Source organism: Bos grunniens, chromosome 20 (genome assembly GCF_055505025.1).
Source record: "Bos grunniens cultivar Pamir isolate PY7600 chromosome 20, Bosgru_T2T1.0, whole genome shotgun sequence".
NCBI classification, from domain to species: Eukaryota; Metazoa; Chordata; class Mammalia; order Artiodactyla; family Bovidae; genus Bos; species Bos grunniens.
Window position 1 is genome coordinate 30,443,410 of NC_141184.1, and position 25,374 is coordinate 30,468,783.

General features: G+C 47.1%; 1 protein-coding gene across 4 annotated transcripts in view; it reads right to left on the reverse strand.

Moving 5' to 3' along the window:
* Positions 1 to 202: 202 nt before the first annotated feature.
* Positions 203 to 25,374, reverse strand: part of MTMR12 (myotubularin related protein 12) — a 70,072-nt gene continuing 44,900 nt past the window's right edge. For 3 of the 4 annotated variants that reach the window (XM_086361308.1, XM_086361307.1, XM_086361309.1), the window contains 9 exons: positions 21,576 to 21,651; positions 16,937 to 17,043; positions 16,171 to 16,295; positions 13,940 to 14,018; positions 12,355 to 12,425; positions 9,808 to 9,980; positions 7,303 to 7,470; positions 6,251 to 6,412; positions 203 to 3,088 (listed from right to left, as the gene is read on the reverse strand). In XM_086361308.1, coding sequence (XP_086217434.1) covers positions 2,519 to 3,088; positions 6,251 to 6,412; positions 7,303 to 7,470; positions 9,808 to 9,980; positions 12,355 to 12,425; positions 13,940 to 14,018; positions 16,171 to 16,295; positions 16,937 to 17,043; positions 21,576 to 21,651 — 1,531 coding nt within the window. In that variant the 3' untranslated portion in view covers positions 203 to 2,518. Of the gene's footprint in view, positions 3,089 to 6,250; positions 6,413 to 7,302; positions 7,471 to 9,807; positions 9,981 to 12,354; positions 12,426 to 13,395; positions 13,760 to 13,939; positions 14,019 to 16,170; positions 16,296 to 16,936; positions 17,044 to 21,575; positions 21,652 to 25,374 lie in introns of those variants that run through there. The other variant, XM_086361310.1, reaches the window with a different exon arrangement.

Consider the following 25,374-nt stretch of genomic DNA (forward strand, 5'->3'; position numbering starts at 1 on the left):
ACCACTAGCACCACCTCCTTACTCTATAGGGTCCTACCCTGTTTTATTTTTTGTTATAGTATTTTATCACCTCCTGAAATTTTAAATCTCTATTTGGTTATTGGTTTTCCATCCACCCACTAACCAATCAACCACCTCCCCCTGCAACACATACAATGACTAAATGAAAATAATTATTCCATGTTATACCAACCACACCAAATACAGTATTGTAAATTGTGCTTTAATTTCTGCAATCAGATACGATGCAGTGAAATACAAGTATAAACTTTCATTGTACATCCAGAAAATAAAAAGCACATTTATACAGATTTAGCCCAACAGCTTATTCCCTTTAAAAAAAAAAGTTTCTAATGTAATTAAAGCTAATTTATCTTCAGTGTAAAAACTTGGAGGTATAAACAAACTCAAGATATTATATACAGGAAATTAATATACATTTCCAAACGTGCACAGTGCAGCATTTTAGACAAAGTAAATGATCTCATTTTAGCTTTTACTGTTAACCATAATCCATATCTCAATCTTGAATAAAAATGTCACAATATATAAATCCACTGAGAATTCTGTACACAAATACAAGTTTATATAAATCTCATTTCAGATATAAATACATAAACTGTCATGACCTTACATGTTAAAACAGCTTATTTTTCTATTGTAATTTTATTTTAAAAAAATCATAGAAAAATATTTCAATGCACATTCAACTGCTATGAGAGGGGCCATGACCTTGTGCCTTTAAACCATACTTTATGGATGTAAAGCATCACACTGGGCATTTTTGGAATGAAAATTACTAAGATCTTAAGACTGAAGAGGCTACTGTAGAAATATTCCCATTATAATATGATCACAAAACTAGTTAACTCCATAGTGTATCTGGGAGGCAGTGGGGCAGAGAAAGGAGGTGAGTGCTAATTTAAGAAGGCCCACAGAACATAGCCAATGAATTAGGGTCATTTTAAAGTCCCCACTGCAAGCCTACACTGACCTTACTAGTGAGACTCTTAAGGCAACCAAGACTGGGCATGTGTTTGGCCCCAGATGCATAAACCCTGCCCTCCCCTCAATCTCCATCGTCTTAACAGACCAACAAGGCTTGAGCATCAACTCGGCGTGGGGAGGACTGGAAAGCAATTTCCTGTGGTGTACAAAAGACGATTCAGTGCAAACCGAGAAACTCCTCTTTGTCAACAGTTTCAAATTTTCTTATTGCCCTTCAGCAACTGAAAGCTTTTCTAAACAGGTAATGTTCAAATTGGAATCCATACTGGAGAGCAAACAGATATAAAAGGCAAACTTCTGATAGGGAACATTCTGACGTGAGATCGATCATTTTTCCCACTTCCTTCTGTGGAACTGAACAGGTTTCCACAGAAAATGAAAACACAGGTCCTTACTAAGTGTGCTTTTCCGGTACTTAAAAACTATAGATCATTTAAACAGCAGATCCAGGAAGGTTACCAGGCATAGTCAAGTTTCTTCTATGGCTTTTTAAATCGCTGAGGTACTATGTGGTCACCATCACTTCTGAGACTTATGCTTAACCGCTTCCCTATGATAGCCGCGTTCGACAGTGACCTTCTTCCCCGGTCTGCAAGGTAGCGAAACTGGGGAAACGCCTGAGGACTGCGGTCACAGATGCTCCGAAGCCTCGGCGTGCTGTTGGAAAAAGGTGAAGCAGCCTCTTTCAAACACTGCGTGCCTCCGGGAGAATGGAGGCTCCTCAGGGCAAACCTAAGAGATTCCCCCAGTTTGACCCACAGGCTTAGCAGCAAGATCCCAGGACGAGGTACACCAAGGCAGGGATTGCAAAGGGACAGTGGAAAGCGGTGCACAGCCGGTGGCGAGCGGCGGGGAGCCTGGAGCTGTCGGCCGCGAGCCAGCCCCCTGCCCCGACATAAAGTGACACAGTCTGAGGATGGTCGGAAACATTAGGATGGTGACACGCATGGCAAGAGGACACAGGAAAACTGCTACGGTTTGGAAATGAAGGCCACACATCTTAACACCGCTATCTGAATCTGTTAATCCAACACACACATACACCACACACATACACACACACACACACACACACACACACACATCATGTAAAGCTGAACTTGCTCTGAACTGGGATGGGCTAAAGAGACGCTACTCCTGACGACTGGATAAAGCACATTGGCACAGGAAAGATGTGAGGACCATACGGCGTCCAAGCACAGCTTACCAAAGCCCTTTCTGAGTAGTAAAGTAGCTACCGTGGGGTCTGAGTGATGCTAACACAGAGGACACTGGCCACAGCTGTATTACAGGTCACGTACTAACTCCTTTCAATAATACTCGAGATACGGGTTTCAACTGCATAGTCTTTCAGAACTGGGGGGGAAAATGAGAACCAGCTCTTTTCCAGAAGACCCAGGCTTTCCCTGGCAGTCGGCTTCAGCATGACATGCCAACATGGAAAGTAGACGTGCCCAAGCTCCTGTCCCAGCCTGCGAGGGTCCTCTCTCACTGCCACCGAGCAGGCCAGTCACACGTCCCCTAGATCCACAAACTCGTCTTCTCGCTTGGCCAAGTCATCTTCATCTCCCAGGGCTTTCCACCCGCTGGTGGGCAGGACGGGCTTGGAGGAATGTCGCTGCAGGAGCGCGAAAGGGAACAAGGAGGACAGGCGGCCCGAGGTCCTCGGTGGCGAGGCAGCCTCTGCCTGGAGGGCCTCCTGGCTGTGGTGTCTCGCCTCGATTTTCTCCTGTAGGCGCTGGACCTCCTCCATCATCTCCAAGAGTTTGCTCATGGTGGCCACTCCGCCACCACCCAGGATCTGGGCCTCCGGAATCCAGCGCAGGTAGCGCTGGGCCCAGACTTTGATCTCCGGGCCCTCGAGGTGAGGCAGCAGCAGCCCCTGGTAGCTGGGGGGCCTGCTGTGCCAGCCGTCATAGAACTCTCGGAAGCCGTCCTGCAGCTCCTCCGAGGAGTTGATCAGTTTGCTGATTCTCTTGCCCAGCAGGTTTTTAATTAAGTGATCCGTTTCTTCCCTGAAAAATCCTCTTTTGGGAGATGATTTCGATTGGGTGAGAGGCAGAGAAAGTTGTCTTTGATGCTTTGAGAGAGAACACAAATAAAAAAAAGTCTCTGGTTAGCCCAAGAGCACAGTGACAGTTGTTTCCATCCAAAAAAACAAAAAAAAAAGCAGAATCCTACTTTAAGAAGAGTCATGAGAACTGCCCTGTGAACGCAAATTCATTACAATGCCATCACACACAGAGAGAAAGCGGCAGCGGGTGGGTGGGGGACGCTGTTTATTCCACGATGAGCATATCAGATGCACGCTGGGTTGCTAAACAAACGGGTGAGACCAGGCGCAGGGTATCAAGCACTCGTGAAGAACAAGCTGAAGTTAAGACAGGCGGATGAGGACCTCTCTGGTAGTCCAGGGGTTAGGAGCTCGCCAGCCAATGCAGGGTACATGGGTTCGATCCCTGGTCCAGAAGGATTCTACGTGCCAAGAGGCAAGTAAAACCATGCACCAGGCTCTACTGAGCCCAGGCTCTAGAGCTCTGCGACTAGAGAAGCCATTGCAAAGAGAAGCCTGTGCACTGCAACCAAGATCAGTCCCAACTCACCGCGACTAGAGAAAAGCCAGAGTGGAGCTACAAAGACCCAGCACAGCCGGTAAATGAGGGAATAAAAAGAGAGGCAGATGATGAGTCAGGGGAGTTTGGAGACAAGGCCTATTCGTCTGTGAAGGGAGCAGAATGTTTCTTCTTTGAAAAACTTAGCGGGCTCGCTTCCACAATACTCTCAACACCTGTGAAGAAACAGTGCCAAAGACCTGAAGAGCCTGTCGCTCCAGTGAAATAACTTACAGGCTTAACTTGTGGGAGGTCAGGCATCCAGTGGGAGGTCAAGCCTAAGTCAGAAAGGTTCTTTTGGACAAAGAGACAGATGGGAGCAAAAGGAACTTGAGGACTGTCTAAATGTGCCGGGTGTTCTTGTCAACGAGCTGCACAGGGTGGAAGATGCTGGAGCGTCTACACGCTTGTCCTCCTCAGGAATTCGACCTGAAGCCAAAGCTCGGCGCTGTATTTTGGGATGCACTGGGAGAGGGTTGTGGGGATGGCCAGGACGGTTGCAACAGATCCTTGGTGCCCGAAGATAAAGGTAAAAACCTGAGGAGGAGCTGCTTCTCCCCATCTCTTTTGCTCCTGAGTTGTCATGTGAAATAAGAAGAGACAGTTTTATTTTGAGACTAGGCTCCTAACTCTGTAACATGTTCCTACCAGTGGTTCGTATTTATTACGGAGTGTAGAACAAACAATAAAAATATACCGTAGAAAGCAAAACCATTCACAACACCCCAAGTCAGAGACGACCAGGATTGTTGACTTTCCGTCTGAGGGCAGGAGAGTTGGGGGCCGGCCTCTTCTGCCCAGTGACCCAGGTGAGTCAGGGATGAGGGAAGCAGGCGGGATCTTCACTGCATGCCGGGCTCCATGCTCAGTGCTGAACATGCAACCACTCACCTGGTCCTCAGTCGGCATTACTGCCCCACGTTACACACGAGAAAACTAAGGCACGGTGGTTAAGTCAAGCGCAAAGGCCCCGGTACCAAGTGCCAGGTGTGGTCTCACACAGTCCGGCTCCGGAGGGAGCCTGGACTCGTAACAGAGCCCTCCCCGTCTTGGAAGCCCTTCTCTCAAGCCCAAAGCGAGTGGAGCGCTCGGGACAGGCCAGGTGGGGGCAGCACTGTGTCCCTGTAGCCTGGTCAAGGCCTGGGGCTGAGGCTGGGACCCCACACCTGAGCGGACCTCACGGTCTCGAGGGGGAATTCCCGGGGCAGCGCACTGGGCATTCCCAGGGCAGCCGTGGTTGGCCACGGCTCTTTGGTCTCAACAGAACGTCTCCAGGGCTGCCTGTCCCCCAATAAGAGGCCCCAAGCCTGACACCAGGACTCCTCACCCAACGGCCTCAAAGGTTCTCGCTGGCCCACCGCTGGCCCTGCATGAGCTAATACAACCTCAGATGCCCTGACCTGTAGCTCAAGCCTCTCCCATGGGCCAGCTCCTGCAACCTGGGCCCTTAGATTCTTCACTCCCATCTACGAAAAGGGACGCTCAGAAAAACAGGGCCTGGGCAGAGAAATGGACTTACAGGTAGAGCTTCCATGTCCTCCCTCAGGGCTCTGAGCGCCCTCGCCCCTCTGGTGGGGGCAGCTGGGCCATCTTGACCTGGCGGGAGGCGTGTGTGCAGCCACCAGGGGGCAGAGCACACTGACAAAACTGACCTCTGGCCTGGCTGTGCAGGAGTGCAGGGCGGTTCTGGCCCAGCAGACAGGACAGAGGCTTAACCAGGAGTGCTAACACCCAGCCTGGGCCTGAGGACCCTTGAAGGGGTGAAGCGGCAGCCAGCAGAGCCACCTTCTGTGAGTGCTGGCATTGACTCATGGGTCCCCAAGCCCCTTTAGAATGGAGCCATCTCCCACACCAGAACTGGCCAGGCCCCTAGGAGCCCCGCAGGACTTCTGAACCAGAAAGATGGTGGTGGAAAAGGCAGTGACATGCTCTGACTTGTGAGGGACCATCACTGACCACCCTGCTCTCCTCTTTGTGGGGGGCTCCCAAGTCAGGAGACAGAACAAGAAATGCCATGTACATCATACATCGTCTAGGGAATGTCGGAGTTTTAATAACTGGTAAAATCAGGAACAAATATCTAAAGGGAAACCCAAATAATTTGATGTTTGTCATTTAAGCCCAGGTCTGCAAATAACAGCCCACGGGCCCAACCTGGCCCATGCCAGCCTCTGTAAATACTGGAATACAGCCAGGCCCGTCTGCTCACATGGTGCCCATGGCTGTCTTCCAGCTCCAACAGAATGGCGGGGGGTGATGGTTGTGCCAGAGCTCTGTGACCCCTGACAGAAGATATCAGTCACAAACACCATTTTTAGCATGAAGAGAGGCCTTGCTAGTGAAGACGTGAACTGGTACAGATGACAGAAAACCCTCACTGTGATCAGCATTCCCTCTGCTCTATCAATCACACTTGGGCAGGGCTGAGATCCTCGATTCCCCACAGCATCCCCAGGGACACTCGGGACAAACGTGCATCTGCCGAAGGCAAGGATTCTCAGGGGCCCTGACAACCTGCCCATCACAGTCTCGACTCTGTGACTGTGCCCAGAATCCACAGGTTAAATGTAATCCTTCCACATAAGGAGATCTCTGCATAGACAAGGGGGTTAGACACGCACAAATCTTACTTTGAAATGCGTTCCTTTCCGCTGAACTTTCTCCAGTTTTGGCTTCTCCACGTAAAGAGGGTTTGTGAGCAACGTCTGGGCTTTGGGTTCAAACTGCACGGACCAATCCCACACGGTGAGCAGATTCAAAGGCCTGCTTTGTGAGTCCTGGCTCTCCTTGCCCTGCCAAAACAAGCACAGGTCACAGTGTTTGCAGGGAGGGCTGAGGAAAGCAGACAGTGCGGAGAAACAGGCTCCAGGACGGCGCACCCGGCCTGCCCTGAGACCCGGCCTCCGCGGCACCGCACGTGAAGGCTGTGGTCGTCGGTGGTCGCTCCCTGATGGCTTTAGGTGGGGAGGAGGCAGGACACGTTACTTCCAGCAGAACTTGTGCCGGCCACTGTGCTGCACACGCTCACTACACCCTCAAGGTCGCTCCTATTTTTTCAATTTACCTTTGGGGAAATGGAGGCTGGGAAAACAAAGTGAACCACCTGAGGCCATGAGGCTGGGGGGCAGCAAGGCTGTGTGACTGGAGGCCCGGGCTCTGTTTCCCGCTCCCTGTAGGATGCGGTAAGACCCACCGGGAGGGCAGCTCCGGCAAACCCCAGGCCCCCAGAGGGCTAGTCGCGGCCCTGACTAGCAGAGTTAAAGCCCCGGAAGCAGGGCCTCAAGGGAGACTATAAAGATGTTTAAGGCAGAGAGCGAAAGCAGAGCTCCCCTCCTCTGCCTCCACTCTCTTCTGAGTCACTCCCGGCATCCGTCAAGTGGAAGAGAATGCATCTGAGCTGTTCACAAAGACCTCTTTTAATGTGCTTAATCCCCAGCTCTCACACCGGCTCCCAGCCAGGATATTGACCCTGTGACCCACAGTGAGCCTCAGTGACTCACTCTCAGAGATAATAATAATTCGGACTTGAGGATTACATATCAATACCTGGAGAGTACTCAGAACAGGGCCCTCTGTGTAATCACTGTTATAAAGAAAATATCATTTTCATCATCGCTCCTCTTACATCTTACTTGTTAGACACGGCTTCTTCAATACACAGGTTCCTAAGAGCGACTCTTACCACGTTCATATCTTTTTGATGAGGCGAATTGAAGAAGAAGGTGCTAAAAATAGGTATGTACAGGCTGTCTGACAAAACGGTCAGGTACGTCTCTGTAAACTCGAACGCTGGGGGATGCTGGTGCACCAGCTGCCACACGCAGTCCAAGAAGAGCAGGAACACGGGAGCCTACGTGAAGATAAGACACGCGTGATGGAGGGGTGCCAAGGGTCCGAAGCCAGCGGTCCCGGGTATAGTGCAGCCACCTGGACAGCTGTGGAGTAGCCTCTCCTGGGCACTGCATGCTCCGGGAAGCACATTCCAGGCAACTGCCATTCCCAACTGCATCCCAACCCCAGGGATAAACATGCTTGACTGAAAAACCACACACCCGTGGATTAACCTCGGGACTCAGCAGTAGCTCCCTATGTGAAAGACACTCCTGAGATGAAGGAAAATCTCCCTGCCCATCGACACTGGCAGAAGAGCAGTTGCAACTGAGCCTGAGGACAGGGAACGTTAACTCTGAACCTCAACAAGTGAAACACTACTCCCCACCAAAGAATGCCACTCTCCTCACAAAAAAATAAAAAAAAACTACTCGGTTTCTTCAAATTTTGTGAATACTTCCTTCTCCGCCCTGACAATGGGGCTTCCCTGGTGGTTCAGATGATAAAGAATCCACCTGCAATGTGGGAGACCTGGGTTTGATCTCTGGGTTGGGAAGATCTCCTGGAGAAGGGAAAGGCTACCTACTCCAGTATTCTGGCCTGGAGAATCCCCATGGACAGAGGAGCCTGGCGGGCTATAGTCCATGGGGTCACAAAGACTGAGCGACTATGCACACCGCCCTGACAATGAGGGCCCAGAAGATAAAGCAGATGGGAGAGGAAGCAGAAGCGGCAAAAATGAGTTTCTAACATTTTTCACAAATGCATTTTTTTTTCATCGATGGCCTCTTTTATTAGCCTCAGAGGCAAGCTCTTTCTTAGTAGAGTTTCTGAGGGCACCTTGTCGTTCCCCAGTGCTCCTCCTCGAGTCACCAGTGACCCCGTCAGGGGGACAAGGCAGACTGCGTCACGGTCTCTCCATTCCTGAGCCAGGCTGAGGTCTCACACGCAGCTCCTGAGAGGCAGGAGCTGGCAGTTCAGCTCTTGACTCAGTCCAGTGCTGCGTCAATTACATCACAAACTGGACCATCCAGTTTTCCGTCAAAAGTCCAAGGTGTCGATGTTGAGATGTGAAGAAAGGTCTACGTGGCAACCTTATCTCACACCTCATTTTACGTTCAGTGGCATTAGATAAGAGTGAAAAGTATCTGAATCTCACAGCACAGTCAGGGAAATGGGCTCAGAAAGTACAGGTGATTCCTCCCAGCCTGGGTGAGCGGGCGGATCTGCTCTGGGGCTCCTTCCCCTTTAGACACACGGTGCCCGTCAGTCCCCCTGCTCTCAAGATACACAGACTACACAAGACGTGCAAAAATACCCTCTTCCCAACACAGTACCAACTCTGCTGAGTGCCATCAACCTTTCAAATTAGTTTCTCAGGAAGGCAAGTCCCTTCTAAGACTGAAAGATGGTGATACATATTCATCATCAGCCTGATGGGACACAGATGAGTATAGACCAGTCCTCAGAGAAATCTGCAGGCCCAGCAAGGGCGGCCTGGTCTCGCAGGACACACCAAGCCTGTATGGGCAGAAGCCTCAGCTCTGTTTCCAGAGCTGCTGTGTCAAGCTGCCCAGCACCGCAGACAGACATGCCTATTATCTGGGGGAAGAAAAACCACCAGCCGCCCTGCTAGCATATGTTAGCTCTGCAGGTGATTTAATTACAGTTCACATGTTTTCATTTTTTCTTCCATGGTCGTTAATAATGCAGCCAAAGCAGTTGGCACAGCTGTAACCGAGACAAGTACGTCCCAGTTTGGGGGGTGGGGGGACTCATTTTCACTAACTGGACTGTCTCGCTGTCTCTTCAGGCCTGCAGCTATCACGGCGAAGGCCCACGTAATGGATAGCATTCACATAATCCTGGGCTTTATTTTGAAAGGGTTTATTGCAAGGGAAATTTACTTTGTGTTATTATGTATTTTCTTATTATTATGTGTTATTATGTATTTTGTATGTATTATTATGTATTTTCTTGTTATTATGCATTATTATGTATATACAGGGAAACTTGTACCCTATTTATTTTTTTGCAAAGACTAACTTATCAGAAATTGTGAGAGTCCCACCGAGTTCATTTTTATTTAAGTTTTACAAGTCAACATCACTTCCACCGTGAACTATAATACACCCTTGGGACACACAATTTAGAAGAGAAGGTTCTGAACACACTTCCTAATAAATATCCCTTTTCCCTGGGAAGGGTTTCCAGTGTTTAAATCATTCACACTCACTGACCAGTGACTGGTCCTCGCCTTCCTGAAAAGCTCTTAAGGTGTGCGCTGTGCAGGTATTAAGGAGAGACGGAGCTCCTTGTGTCCGAGGCTGCGCAGGTCTGTGCCGAGGACACTCACCTCCTCCTTGTCGCTCTGACGGAGGTGGTTGCAGCGGTCCAGGAAGCAGTGGCCACCCATGACCCACTCCTTTTGGACAAGGCTCTGGAAACCGAAAACGGTTCGACAGTGGGGGTCCATCATCACTTGCGCCAGAGAAGAAACGAGGCAGCAGAGGTCGGAGGCGTTGTCCTCTGTGGTGGGGGGTGGGGTTGCCAGGCAACAGCACAGCGAGGAAAGAGGGGACCAAGTGTTAGAAGAGCCGCGGGGGGCACAGGCAAAAGCAGGGCCCCCACACCGTCTACCCCGACAGTCAAGTTCTAACTCCCAAAAAGGCTGGGCCATTGGTGGCAAAAGGTAACATGTTCAGCTTGAGAGACAAACGCTTCCAGCCTGGCTGGCACCGGCTCCAAGGGACACTGGCACTAACGATGGACTCCTTACTGGTGAATAGATGCAACGCGGCAAACCCAGTGTCAGCATGGGGGGTCAGATGCGCCACACAATGAGGGCACGGGTATGGCAGCTTGCTGGCCTCCACAGACCAAGTTTAAAACCCTTCCAGCTGGGGCGTCAGGATCGCCATCCCTGAGCTCACTGTTTCACGGCTCAGCTGCTTCTCAGCCGCCTTTCCTCCGCTACCTCTGCTTCGGAGAAAGGGTAACATCCCTGGACTGCACCAAAATGCTCTGATTGTCAGCTCCATGGCTCTTGCCATTTCCATCTGAGAGCACGGAGGGGCCTGCCTAGCCTAGAGGTGAAACTCTCCCTGGTAAGTATAAGCCACGTGTCCACCCCTTGGGCGACGGTACAAAACTCACATGATGAAAACTCCGCTCACATCCTTGTTCACCATCTACCACTCGTAGCAAATAACAACATACATCTACATCTGGGCATTTGTCTTAAGAATTTCACAGTCCTTAAAGTCAAGGTCTACATCCTCGTAGTTTCTACTTTACAAAAAGAAGCGGCACTCAAGTTGCTATTTTAAAACGTCCATGAGGACAATGGTTCTGGTAGTCACAGGGTTAGAGAAACTTCAGAATGAATCCTAAGTAGGGAGGTGTTTGCACTGTTAACCTCTCCTGTGACCCCGGGGCCAGGAAGCATTCCAGGGCCAGGCTTACTGTGCTCCTATCTCTCCTCCAGGAAAATAAGTCTAAACCATGGGAACCCCAGGGTTCAGAAGAAACAGATTTTTATATTCATCTTTCTTTTGAAACAAGTTTCAGTTTTCAAGAGAATCTTTCTTCTTGTGTATTAAGTATGTTATCAGTACACCTCTAGTCCCAGAAGAGTGGCTAGAGAGTGAGATTTCAGAGAAGACATAGCTCCGCCGTCCATCGGGGAGTGAGGCACAGCTCAGCCTCACCTGCTGACCGTTCTCACTTCACTCTGCACACCTCTGGGGTTGGTGCAGTCTGGCCTGGGCACTTGTACTCCTCAGCCCCCCAGTCTTTATCCCTCCTTTTCACCAGTTACTCAGTACTCTGGCCACTGTTAACCAGATCTTTTTCAATAACACCCTTATGCCAGCTCTCTCTCAAACTCAATAGGGTGTAAACTTCCAGAAGGCAGAAGCTCTGTACGTGGGAGGTGCTCAGTCCGCGTGTTAAAATTTAAGTCAGAGGGTACAGAAGCCACAGGCTGACACATTTCCGGTCTGCTCACAGAAGCTAAGTCCCAGGAGTCGGACACTCTCGCAGAGAGTGTCAGAAAAATGATAAAAGCTTGAGGGTGTGGAAGCACGAGACACTCTGCTTAAAGCATGGGGCCACAAGAAACTTTAAATATTCACAATGGCAGATAATATTTTAGCTCAGATCTAACCAATCCCAGAAACAATCTTTGTTGCACGAGGCTTATACACACTGGGTATGTATGTCCAGCCCACATGTACAGCGACTTCAGTCTACTCTGGAAAAGGAAATCATGGACCACACAGTTTCTGCAACAACTGCACAAAGTTGTCAGACACAAGGATGCAGAAATAACAATTATACCATCCATGGGTCTCGTCATACAAAAAAGGTCATCCAAACTTTAACTGACTTAGTATAAAACAAAACCCCAAAATATCAGGAAATGTGAGCTTTGGTAAAGACACCAAACAATTCCTTCTTGGGCTGCAAATACATCTGCCAAGTTCCAAGTGAAGGAATGTAATTTTAAACTGTAACAATGAAATCCAAGGCAAGGATTCCAAGGTCAGGGTAAAAAGTATGGGAAGGATTTTTATACTAGCTCACTCCTTTTATAAGACAATCTTCCCTGGTGGCTCAGATGGTAAAGCATCTGCCTGCAATATGGGTGACCTGGGTTCAATCTCTGGGTCGGGAAGATCCCCTGGAGAAGGAAATGGCAACCCACTCCAGTACTACTGCCTGGAAAATTCCATGGATAGAGGAGCCTGATAGGCTACAGTCCATGGGGTTGCAAAGAGTCGGACATGATTGAGCGACTTCACTTTATAAGACAATTCCACTTACATAAATCTCTATATACAGAAACAGAACCTCCAGTAAAGGAAAAAGGAAACCACCCTTTGTGCTTTAAATGTATTACCTAAAAGAAGAACGTTCATGTTTTGGGCTTCTAGACATTCTATAATCTCTACTGCTTTTTTCAGGCAGCGCCTAAATAGGAGAGAGACAAGTAAAACAGACAATAGATCTTGAGCTTGATATTATGAACAACAAGAAATTTAGAGGCAGTCTAACTTGATCTTCAGTGTTCCATCTCTCTCACTGTCTCATACTAACATTCTCCAGAAAAGAAACAAATTATTGTTTACACTATTCAGGTACTGCAAGACATTCATCTGCTTACTAGAAACTTACAGTTTTCAGAAGGGAATTCCAAAGTCGGACGTAAAAATGCTCTTAGACGATTCCTAAACTGGGAATTCTTACTGCAGAAAATTTATACCTGAGTGTGGCAGTAAGTCCTAGTAAGACCCTAAAATGTCTATATCTGGAGGCTGTGCTACAGGCCCATTTTGTTTAATTCAAGATCATTGGCTAAATGTATCCGCCTGTCTGGAAAGGACCATGTGTCCCGAAATCCCTTTGTCTCTCTAGACACACTATTCCCTTTGAAACTGTTGCCACCATCAGCAGCCCCACCTTCTGGATTGATAACCCTGCCACGGGGGTGCCTCCCCCAGGCTCTTCACCTGGTTAGGGATGCACACCTTCTCTACAAGCCCCACAGAAAGAAAGGGCCTCTTATTTTATAACATCTATCACAGTACTTGCAATTATATATTCAAATTATGCGACATGCAGCAGGCTCGTCAATACCTATTTGCTAAGAAGGGTTTGGAGGCCTGTGGCTCCTCTGTACAAACCAGGCAGGTCTAAGGGAGAACGAGGAGAGGGGAGAGAGGGGCCTGCCTTTTCCTCAGAGGTGCCCTGGGGCTGGAGCCATTCGCTCACTGGCTCTCACCCAAGCATCATACCTGTTCTGCGCCTCCCTCTGCCCTCGCCTCTGTTTAAGGGCAATGGAGAGAAGCTATTCAAAATAGGAAGCAGGACAGGGAAAAAAGTTTTGTTCTCTCAGAATCTCTACTTAATCCCCCAAATGAGAAAGACTAATTGACACTCATTATAGTAAAAAACAATTTAATATGTAAGAGACATAAAAGATAGTGAATTCTTCTAAAAAAGTATGCAATAAAAACTCAGCATCTGGGAATTCCCTGGCTGTCTAGTGGTTAGGACTCCGCACTCACTGCAAGGATGCAAGTTCAATCCCTGATTTTCACCAAACCACCCCCCGCCCAAAATAAAAACAAAACCGGAGAACTCAGCATCCCCCCACCTTCCCAACCCCCAGCCTCCTCCCTGGAGGTGAGCACTGCAGCTCAGTTAGAATGCTGGGGTCCCACACCCCCTTTTCTGCAGCCTTCCCATCCCTGGTCCGTAGTCTCAGGAGCGGATCTTGTGGGCAGGTAGCATATTCGTAAATCCTGATCAGACATGCACAGAAATAATAAATAACAAATGCAAAATCCAGCTGAGCCTTGAACAGAACATGTGACCTAAGAATATTTAACTGTGAAATATAAAACAGTTAATTTGTCAGTTTGCTTTACTACTTTGGTTTACCGAACTGTGAAATTTACGAGCAAAACAACACCTTGAAATACCTGATTATGTCCAGCCAGCTGCTACTCTCCAGCAGGGAAAACCATTTGATGTCTGTGTCCCAAAATTCAGTACTATTATCTGAAAAGAAAGGAAACAAGAGTGAAGAAGTCGGGCACTGTTTGCAGAAGCCGCTGTAGAACCTGTGCTGCTCAGTGGCATAGCCCTACGCTAGACTGAGAATCTAGCACTGGGCTCCGGTTAAGTCAAGTGGGTTTCAAGCCTTCAGCTGAAGTGGTTTTTGAACCGTAAACCTTTGGAAGGGTGTGGTAGTCAAAAATAGACTTTTTTTTGCACAAGTAAAAAAGTGCCCTACAATCTGTTCACCAAGTCACGGCCACCCTGTAGCTCGACAAGGAGAGAAACATGCTTTAGGCAGACACACCAACATTCAGCCTGCTGCTCTTAGAAGTGGAAGATGCAATAGGCCACGTCCTGATGCCGTGGAAACTTGAGGGGAGAGCTAGCTTCCACTGGAGTCTTAAACACACACATATTTATCCTGCACACTGGACACGACCTCCCAATCCAACTGGAGACAGAAGCATTGCATTTTACAGAAGTCTACTGCCTGTGAAAGTTGCAAACTCAAATCAGTGAGAAGGCAGATACCCCTGCCAGTACTGGATGGTGACAAAAGAAGTGGGTACCACAGTCCTGGATCAACCAGCACAATTTCTTACTTCTCCTCCACGTGCCTGCTTTTTCCCAATGTGTTCCAGTTAGAGGTGTACACTGGTTTCCCTTGGTGTCACAGTCATCTTTGTCTCCAATGCCTGGCATAGCTGGTGTGTATAATGGAAATGCAATACATGTTGGCTGAATGACTGAGTAAATCCTAAGTCAGACCACTAGGCTAAAAACGAAAAGCTGGGAAACGCAATAAGCGTGACAAACATCAGAGGGTAAACACGCACTCAAGAGTAAAGAGAGAGGGGACATCTGTGTGTCAATGGCTGAATCATGTGATGTATGGCAGAAACTAACACAATATTGTAAAGCAATTATCCTTCAATCAAAAATAAACACATTTGAAAAAAAGAGTGAAGAGAAGGGACTTCCCTGGTGGTCCAGTGGCTAAGACTCATCTTTCCCAATGAAGGGGGCCTGGGTTCAATCCCTAGTCAGGGAACTAGATCCCATATGTTGCAACTACAGAGTCTACATGCCTCAATTAAGAGTTTGCATGCCACAACTAAAGATTTCACATACTACAAAGAACATCGGAGATCCTATGTGCTGCAACTAAGATCCAGTGCAGTTAAGCTAAGTCACTTCAGTCGTGTCCAACTCTGTGTGACCCCATAGATGGCAGCCCACCAGGCTCCCCCGTCCCTGGGATTCTCCAGGCAAGAACACTGGAGTGGGTTGCCATTTCCTTCTCCAATGCAGGAAAGTGAAAAGTGAAAGTGAACTCGCTCAGTTGTGTCCAACTCTTAGCGACCCCATACATAAATTATTGAATAAAATATCTTTAAAAAAAAAAGAGTGAAGAGAATAGGGAATTCCCTGGCAGTACAGTGGTTAGGATTCACTGCTTTCACTGCTGAGGGCCTGGGTGAAAAGAATCAACAGGTGACCGACCTTGATTAAATCTGATCCAAGGTCTGAACACTTCACACTGGGCAGCCTGGGCAGGGAAGGAGGAGTGGCAAGGATGGACATATTTAATTTTCTACTTTGTACATTTCTGATTAACTGGAGTTTTTTACACTGTATATTTTTACACTGGAGATCCAGGACTGTGGTTCTCCACTTCTTTTGTCACCATCCAGTGTAATATATATTACACTGTAATATATGCTGAATCAGAAAAATAAAATACTTCCACTCAGTGGAGGAAGAGTCCATTCAGTAAGTGACTAAGAAAAACAAACAGATCATCGACCTTACAAAACAGCTGGGGAATACAGGTACTGCATAGTTCCACAACTTCTAAAGGAAGAAGCCCAACGCTAACTACTAAAAACGAAAGGAAGGAAGAGAGGAGAAGGGTGGCTCTGTGTTCATTGCTCTGAGAAGGGGCAATGGGACAAGAGCCCAGGGGAAAATGATGGGAGGAAATGTGGCAAGGGCCACCAGCCCCGTGGTAACCAGCCCCTCCGTTCTGTGACTCCCACCCCCATAGCCGTGTCCGACCCAAGGAACCCAGGGACAAGCACCGCCTTTCACCCGAGCCATGGAGCACGTCTTTTTCCAGGTGACAGCGGGTTTGGCTCAGAGTTCTTCTCACCTATCAGAAACAGCTGTTTGAACTTAGAGTATGCCATCTGGATTTCCTGCAGGGACAGGAAGTTGCTTGAGAGGTCTTCAGTTTTAGCAGTCTCATAGGGGGGCCTGTGGACAGTCCTGTAAATCCTAGGTATCAGGAAGGAACGAGACATTAGAAGAACAGGCCTGAGTCAGAAAGTTTCTCCCGAGCACTTCCTAGGCGCCAGGATCTGTGTGCAGAGCTCCCAGAGCCTCCTCCCCAGTGAGGTAACTGCTGCCCAGCGGCAACTCCTGGTCAGCCGGGGCCGGGAACTCAGGGACAAGCAGCAGAGCCACCACGTCTATAAACTGAAAGAGCCAGGATGTGAACCAAGGCAATTTAACTCCTAAGTCCACTCCTTTTCTTGTTTTTAAATTCATCTACTTTAGGGGTGAATAAAAACATTTAACTTTTTTATTCTGAAAATTTTCAAACATGCCAGAACAGAACAGCACAGTGACATCTATACCTTGACCCAAATTTGACAACTGTCAATATTAAAGCTATCAGACTACTTCCCCCTAAACGCTTTGGCCGTGTGTCTCTCAATACAATACAGTTGATGCACTTCAGGACCATGTCATCCCAACTCTTTTCAAATTAAAAACGACCTCGCTGAGCTGTATTCCCAGCACTCAGGCTTTATCAGTAGGTAAACTGAAATGGACTTACTCCCGAGAACTGTTCCCAGCTTCCCGGAAAACAACTGAGCCAACTAAACGATAACAAGATGCCCAATAGTGCTGACCTATCCGAGAAGTTCTTCTGGATCTGCGACATGCTGTCATCTTGTTCTTTGGGCAGGGCCGACATTTTCAAGAGGGCACATCCGTTGTGGCAGGACCAACACCATATCTGCAGAGAGAAGGAAGGTTTTCCAGACATGATGTAAACCACCTTGCAGAGGACAGGTAAGCTTAGCCATGAAATTCATACAGGGAAATTATACCTTTAATACGAAAGACCTGAATATAGTCAACTCTGTTATGCCAAGGAATCAATGTGTTATACTCACAACAAAAAAGACTGATTTAGTCTTACAACCACCACCACCACCTCAAGTCTAAGTAGTCACATTCACACTCACTGATGGTCTAACAAATACCTTATGACTTGGCTTTAGTGCTGGGAACCTGGAGGATGATGATAAAATCATTATCATCATTACTGTTACTGTTATTATTATTATAATAGAGGCTATTATTACTATAATCATAGAGGTTATCACTGGGGTAAAGCTATTTCAGGATTTTACATGAATTAAGTCATTTGATTCTCACAACCACACTCAGACAGGTTAGAGTACTAGCCCCAATAACAACAAGAAATAGGGCTGGAGAGACTGAGAAACATCCCCAAGTTGCACACCGTAGAGCAATGACTCTGAAGGCCCTACTCCACCGGGATGGTCAAAAGCGGGCAGCTCCCATCATTACACAAACTTCAAACTAGGAAAAATGGACAGCTGCTTATTCAACATACACTGATAAGAGACTTGCACAGGAAAGACACTGAATTTGGTTGTGAGAGGCTGGAAAGAAGGCTGCAATACTTTGCCTACCTTCAAAGAGCTTTATACTCCAAAAAGGGAAATAAATTTGCAAATCTAATAGGAAGTAGAATGTGGTAAACCACAGGAGAAGGGAATTTCAATGAACAACAAAGGGTGGGCAACAGAGGAAGAAATCATGTGACTGCCCTTAAGTGATAGAGTCAAGCGTTTTAAGCATTTTTCAGGGGGAGTTTCATTTGTTTGTTCTGTTGTACAGGACAAGGAGATTAGATGTGATTTGGGGGCAAAGTAATGTAATCTGCCAGTAGAACCTGAAATGGAGGAGAAGGAAGGCTGGTTGGAGCAGCCTGTGTAAAGGTCTGGTTAAGGGTTTGACAGTGGCTAAAGCCCAGCCCCGCTCTGCTGACCAAGCTTTTGGGCCCAAGGTCAAAGGTCAACCAAGAGGATTTCAGCTGTCTAGAGGGCATCCTCTCGTGAGTCACCTGCAATGTAAATATCAACCATACACGGGAATGCCAGCAGCAGCCTGGGCTGGAGACGAGCACGCAATCCAGCCGATACTCCGCACCACCCTCAGAAAGCGGAACCGGTCTGGGGTTTCAGAGGAAGAGGGTAAATTAGTACAGGGTGTGTTGGGTGTCTAGGGCCCACAGGACATCTGTGTGGAGAGACTGAGGAGGCACCAAGGTGAGAGGGAGGCGGGCTGCCACTGCAGACACGGGAGCCGACTGCCGGCCATGGAGAGAGAGCTGCTGAGGGACACAGAACTGCCTCACGAGCTTCCAAAGCGAGCGCAGGCCCTGTATGATGCCGGTGAGGCGGAAGTACTCCAACACAGACAAACCCGAGGTCCCGGCTGCCCTCCCTCCCCCCTCCAGTGTCACACTGCGCCCTCAGCCCGGGCACTCCCGCCCGGCGGCTCTCTCTGAGAAAGGGGACCCTCTCAAGCCATGACTGGTGGCAGGTTCTAGGAAGTCACGTGTTCTCATCCTCTTTATCTCCTCTCCCGGGGCAGAAAGAATCTGTTCTTGGTAATAGCCAACCATGGCTCATTTCCCCACTGGGGCTCAACTGTAACCATCTCCTCTCAGCTCAGGCATGGAGGGGACTTACATTCTCTATTTGAAACAGTAAATAGAATGCAAGCAACATTCTTGGTGAGAGAGAAGACTTCTCACAGGAATTCAGCAGAAGACACATGAGTTCCCCTACTATTATCTGTACAATTTCTGTCTGGGAAAGGGCCACAGGTTCTTCGTATGAAGGACTTGACAACAGACAAGAATTAGTTTGATGATCCTGTTTATCTTAAAAAGGGGATAAATCCCCCCATTATTTGCTAAGTCTCCTTTGTTTTTTGTCTTTTTAACTCAAGTATAGCTGATGTACCATATTAAGTAACAGACATACAATAGAGAGAGACAATTTTTAAAGGTTATACTCCATTTATAGTTACTATAAAATTTTGGCTATATTCCCCATGGTGTACAATATATTTAATACTAATATCTTTTATACACTGTGTGATGGAGTGGAATCCAAGCATGGAAGTGTCTGTCTCAGGGAAAAGCACCCATGAGACTGACTTAAGAGCTGAGGTAGGTGCTATCTTCAAGGAACTGAAAGAATGAATGACAGACAAAGTAGGGTGTTCTGACTTTGGTATCTGGCAGACATTCATTTTTAGAAAAAAAAAAAAAAAAGCCCAACAACTTTAAGGAAAACATCTGCTCCTTGTTCCTTGGAAGAAAAGCTATGACAAACCTAGACAGCATATTAAAAAGCAGAGACATCACTGCCGACAAAGGTCTGGATAGTCAAAGCTATGGTTTTTCCAGTAGTCATGTATGGATGTGAGAGTTGGACCACAAAGAAGGTTGAGCATCAAAGAACTGATGCTTTCGAACTGTGTGCTGGAGAAGTCTCTTGAGAGTCATTTGGACAGCAAGGAGATCAAACCAGTCAATCCTAAAGGAAGTCAACCCTGAATATTATTGGAAGTACTGATGCTGAAGCTGAAGCTATAATACTTTGGCCACCTGATGTGAAGAGCTCACTCAATGGAAAAGATCCTGATGCTGGGAAAGACTGAGGGCAGCAGGAGAAGGGGGCGCCAGAGGATGAGATGGTTGGATGGCATCACCGACTCAAAGAACTTGAGTTTGAGCAAGCTCTGAGAGATGGCGAAGGACAGGGAAGCCTGGTATGCTGCAGTCCACGCGATCACAGAGTCAGACACGACTAAGTGACTGAACAAGAACAAGGAAAACAACTGACAATTTGTTGCTAGTGATAAAAGCTGTACTTTCAAGCAAAAATTACAATTTTGGAAGACTAGTCTCTGCCTTTTTAGCTGAACAAATTCCCAATGTTCAAAGACTTTTCTAATGAGACAGGAATGATATTAAAAAATGTGATTTGCATCTAAGAAAGCACGTCAATATTTGAACATAACCTAGTGAGTTGTTTTATAAATGACCAATGTATTATGCTTTTAAAATCATGCATGTTTTAAGATCCATTCAGAGTACAAGACAGACCAATGGATTTTAATGCAGTGAATGAAAAGTTCATTGATTATGTTTTCAGATTCTTTATTGCAATTAACCTTTACAAAACCATTTATCAATTTTTTGTGTACCATATTATCTGACAAGGCTATTAAATACTCCTTCCTTTCCTAAATACACATCTATGTGAGGCTGGATTGTCTTCGTACACTTCAACCACACCCAACACAGCACAACAGACTGAATGAAGGAAAGGGGATAAAAGAAGGCAGTTGTCTGTTTTCAAAAACGTACAACAGTACTATCCTGCTTTTTTGTTTTGGACAATATAGTTATTTATCATAGAAATACTTATGTTAACATCTAATGAGTTTACTACTAAAATAAACATTAAACAATTTTCCAGTTTTAGTTTCTAATATGGCAAATATCAACAGATACAATCACATAAACAAAAACTCTTTGAGATTCTCAATGATTTTTCAAGAGTGTAAAGAGTCCTGAAACCAGAGAGTTTGAAAACAGCTGCATGCATTTAGAAATAGGAAAAACTCACATAAAAACCCATATTTCTTATTTCTCCTGAGAAGTCCAAGCAACTGGCAAGATCAGGCCTATGCTCCCTCATGGCACAAACAGGCTGGCACAGACGAGCAGGCAGCCCTTCATGCAGGCAGAGGGTCTCCTTGCCTGCCCAGCCTGCACGCACTGCTGGGGCTGGGACCGCTGCTGAGATACCTCACCTCCCATTACAAGAGTGACCTCTGAGGGGCACCAGCAATGTGCACGGCCCAGCATTTATCTGTGATTCTCATTCTGTACTCAATTCCCTGCAGGCTTGGCAACTCCCAACCACCAATTAGAAACTGAAATAACTGCCAGAGTCTTGCTTTCTTTGATCAGCGACACGTGAAATATGGCTCCCATCCCAGTCTGTTCTGTGAAAACTAAGTAAGTCTCCACGCTGTCTCTGGGCGGGAACTCAGCTATGCCCATTCAGGATTAATGGAGAGGCCGAAAAGGATTTGAAACCCTACAACCCTTGGAGGGGACGGTTCAGCCTCGGAACAATTTAGGTGTTAAATTAGGCTGGCTTTCAACACCAGCTGGGCCTAGAATCCTCCTAAAGCTCTTTAAAGATGTCTCTGCTAAGAGCTCCAGGGCCTCTGGGAAAACTTCAGAACTCTGTCCCCCGGGAGCCTCCTGTCGAAGGGGCTCCTCTGGGGAGTCCCGAAGGTATTTTTAGATTGCTCTCGGGCTGAAAACAAACTGTTTAATACCAAAGCCAAGGGCTTTAAGTAGGATAATCTGCCAGAATGGACCCATGAGTAACCCATGCTTTCAGGGTTTCCAGGTGCACTTACTGGTATGCCACGACCCTGGAAGAACTCTATGTCCTCTTCGAGAAGAGGGGCGGGGACGACAAAGTATGCTGGCAACCTAGAGGAAAGAGATGTCATTGGTTTTAGTACCAGAGTTAATTCATTAAATATGAACGGTCGCCGTCGATGAACACAGGAAGTTGAGCAGACTGTCTTGACATGGACCGTATCTCCCGGTTAAGAACAAGAGCAGATAAACTGTCTCTGTCCAAATCAGTCAGGAATCTGAGTTCAAATCCCAGCTCTGCCTCTGATTCTGTGTAACCCTAGGTAAGTTACCCCACCTCTCTGGGTCTGTTTCCTCATGTATAAAATGAAGGGAATTGGACATCTGATATCTAACAGTATATGAATTCTTTAAAAATTTTTTTTAACTGGAGGAAAATAGTTTTACAACATTCCCTCCCTGTTGAGCTTCCCTCCCTGCCCCCATCCCACCCCTCTAGGTCATCACAGAGCGCCAGGCGGGGCTCCCTGTGTTACACAGCAACCGCTCACTGCTGCTGCCGCTGCTAAGTCGCTTCAGTCGTGTCCGACTCTGTGCGACCCCATAGACGGCAGCCCACCGGGCTCCCCCGTCCCTGGGATTCTCCAGGCAAGAACACTGGAGTGGGTTGCCATTTCCTTCTCCAATGTATGAAAGTGAAAAGTGAAAGTGAACTCGCTCAGTCATGTCCGACTCTTAGCGACCCCATGGACTGCAGCCCACCAGGCTCCTCCATCCATGGGATTTTCCTGGCAAGAGTACTGGAGTGGGGTGCCACTGCCTTCTCCGAACCTCTCACTAGCTACCTATTTTACACGTGGTAATGTACATACGTTGAGGCTTCTTTCTCCATCTGTCCCACTCTCTCCTTCCCCCACTATGTCCATAAGTCCATTCTCTAGACATCTGTGTCTCTATTCCTGCCCTACAAACAGGTTCATCAATACCAATTTTCTGGATTCCTGAGTATAGGAATTCTGAAACTAGGAGGGATCTTTCTCATCATACAGAGACAATATACCTGTGTTGATCTGAGTCAGACTAACATGAAAACCAATAATTATGATGACTACTGCCCAGACATTTTATCAAGTGCTCGGACAACGTTTAACTGCTTACCATGTGTCAGACTGTTCTAATTACTTAACGTGAATTATTCATTTAATCCTCCCACCAACACTATGAGGTATGTGTACCATTATTCATTCCCCAAGAAACACAGCTCTACTCAGGCCCTTCCCGGGTTATACAACTAGTAAGAATTAGTGGAGCTGGAACCAGGCCCCAAGCAGTATGACTTCAGTTTCTAAAGAATAAAATAAATTTAGGTTCTAAAAATAACAAATCTGTTAAGTAGTAGGATGTAGGAGAGTTAGGTTTTTAGAGCTGCAGAGGTCAGAGACATACTGGGACACTATCTCTTCCTCTAATTAGGAGATGTAGGTTTCTATTAAAAAGACCTCCTGAGTTCTACCATTGTGGAGCTATAAATAGCTTTCACTCAAAAAGCTTGAAGGAAGGATGAGAAGGCAGAAGGTGCCTATGGTGTAAAAACTACAATGGCAAACAATCGGATGGTGTTTGTGTGCACACCCCTGCTGCTGCTAAGTCACTTCAGTCGTGTCCGACTCTGTGTGACCCCATAAACCGCAGCCCACCAGGCTCCCCCGTCCCTGGGATTCTCCAGGCAAGAACACTGGAGTGGGTTGCCATTTCCCTCTCCATTGCATGAAAGTGAAAAGTGAAAGTGAAGTCGCTCAGTCATGTCTGACTCTTAGTGACCCCATGGACTGCAGCCTACCAGGCTCCTCCATCCATGGGATTTTCTAGGCAAGAGTACTGGAATGGGGTGCCATTGCCTTCTCCGAGCACACCCCTAGTTTGAAGTAAGTTTCTTAAGTACCAGGTCATGGGAAAGATGGATTTTCCGAGTTGAAGAGATCAGAATTTGAATGGGATCAAGTCATTAGATCTAATCAATTGAAACAACAGTTCAAACATCATCATGGTGATGTAATCATCAAATCCACACTGTAGGGCAACGATCAGACGAATGGCCTGGTTTCTTCAGGTAAACAAGCAAGAAAAAGGTAACCATGTGAGAGTCTATAGATTATTTGAAAGTTGTGATAATGGTGTTATGTTTATAAAAAGTCCTTAATTCTTAGAGATGTAAAACTGAAGTATTGATGAATGAAATATGATGAGCTCTAGGATTTATTTCAAAATAGTCAGGGCGGGGTGTGGGGGGTAGAGTACATAGAGGCATAGAGACTAGCCATGAGTTAATAACTGTTGAAGTTGGGTGATGAGTAAAAGAAATTCATCAAATTCTCTTTTATACTCTTTGAAATTTTCCATTAAAAAAAAAAACACACACAACTCTTAATGGTAATTAAAAAGAACAAAGTTTCCATAATATGTGAGGCAAAATCAGGTTGAGAACTACAGGTTGAGGCCAAGATATTAGCACATGAAACCATTAAAACTTAGAATTATTTGACTTTTTGAGATTCTGAAGCGTTCAGGGTATTTCCTTCAGGTCCGCTTGAGTGGGTGGGCTTCTTCAGGTGCTGTTACTGATGCAAAAACCTCTTCACAGATCAACAGCTTTCAAACTCAAGCTCCCCATTAAAGTCACATGGGAAGACCTAAAAACTCCCAGTGTCCAGGATGCACTCAGAACTACTAAATAGCAGAGAGGTAAAAGATCTCTAGGTGTGCACAGAGGATGAAAGCTGTTGTTCTAAAAGCTCCTGCACAGCAGGTGTGCGCAGAGGATAAAAGCTGCTGTTCTAGAAGCTCCTGCACAGCAGGTGTGCCCACAGGATAAAAGCTGCTGTTCTAGAAGCTCCTGCACAGCAGGTGTGCCCACAGGATAAAAGCTGCTGTTCTAGAAGCTCCTGCACAGCAGGTGTGCACAGAGGATAAAAGCTGCTGTTCTAGAAGCTCCTGCACAGCAGGTGTGCCCACAGGATAAAAGCTGCTGTTCTAGAAGCTCCTGCACAGCAGGTGTGCCCACAGGATAAAAGCTGCTGTTCTAGAAGCTCCTGCACAGCAGGTGTGCACAGGGGATGAGGGTACTTAGAAGGAAGCAGATTCTTCAGCCCTACCTGGACCTCTACAATCAGAAGCTGCGCTTTCACCAGCTCCCAGGAGATGGGGCCGCACAGCCAACCATGAGAAGCATGGCCCTAGATGGCAACTTACAAACAGACCGCTGTTCCCCAACCCTTTCAGGAGACTCACCCGTGGGCTTCATTTATGAGCAGGCTCTCAGCTCCTTCCCCAGAGGCCCATGAGGTGGGGCCACACTGCTTTAAAAATCTACATGCCCTCCTCTACTATGGTGAGGGTGAATATTTTACAATGCTGGTGAACCAGCATTAATTTTTAAATTTTTTTTATTATTTTTTCTTATCAAGTCTTTCACTTGGGGGAAAACATCAGAACCCAGTGTATTAGCATGTTTACATGCAGTCACTGGGGATTCCCATGTGGCGCTAGTGGTAAAGAACCTGCCTGCCAACACAGGACACATAAAAGATGTGGGTTTGATCCCTGGATCAGGAAGATTCCCTGGAGGAGGAAATGGCAACCCACTCCAGTATTCTTGCCTGGAGAACCTCCATGGACAGAGGAGCCTGGTGGGCTACAGTCCATGGGGTATTAAGGAGTTGGACACGACTGAAGCGACTTAGCATGCAGTCACTGAGAAAAGGGGCTGCACAAATGGGCAGCTCTGCCCTGCTGGGGGGTCTGTGACATCCCCTCCTGTCCCAGTGAACTCGAGGG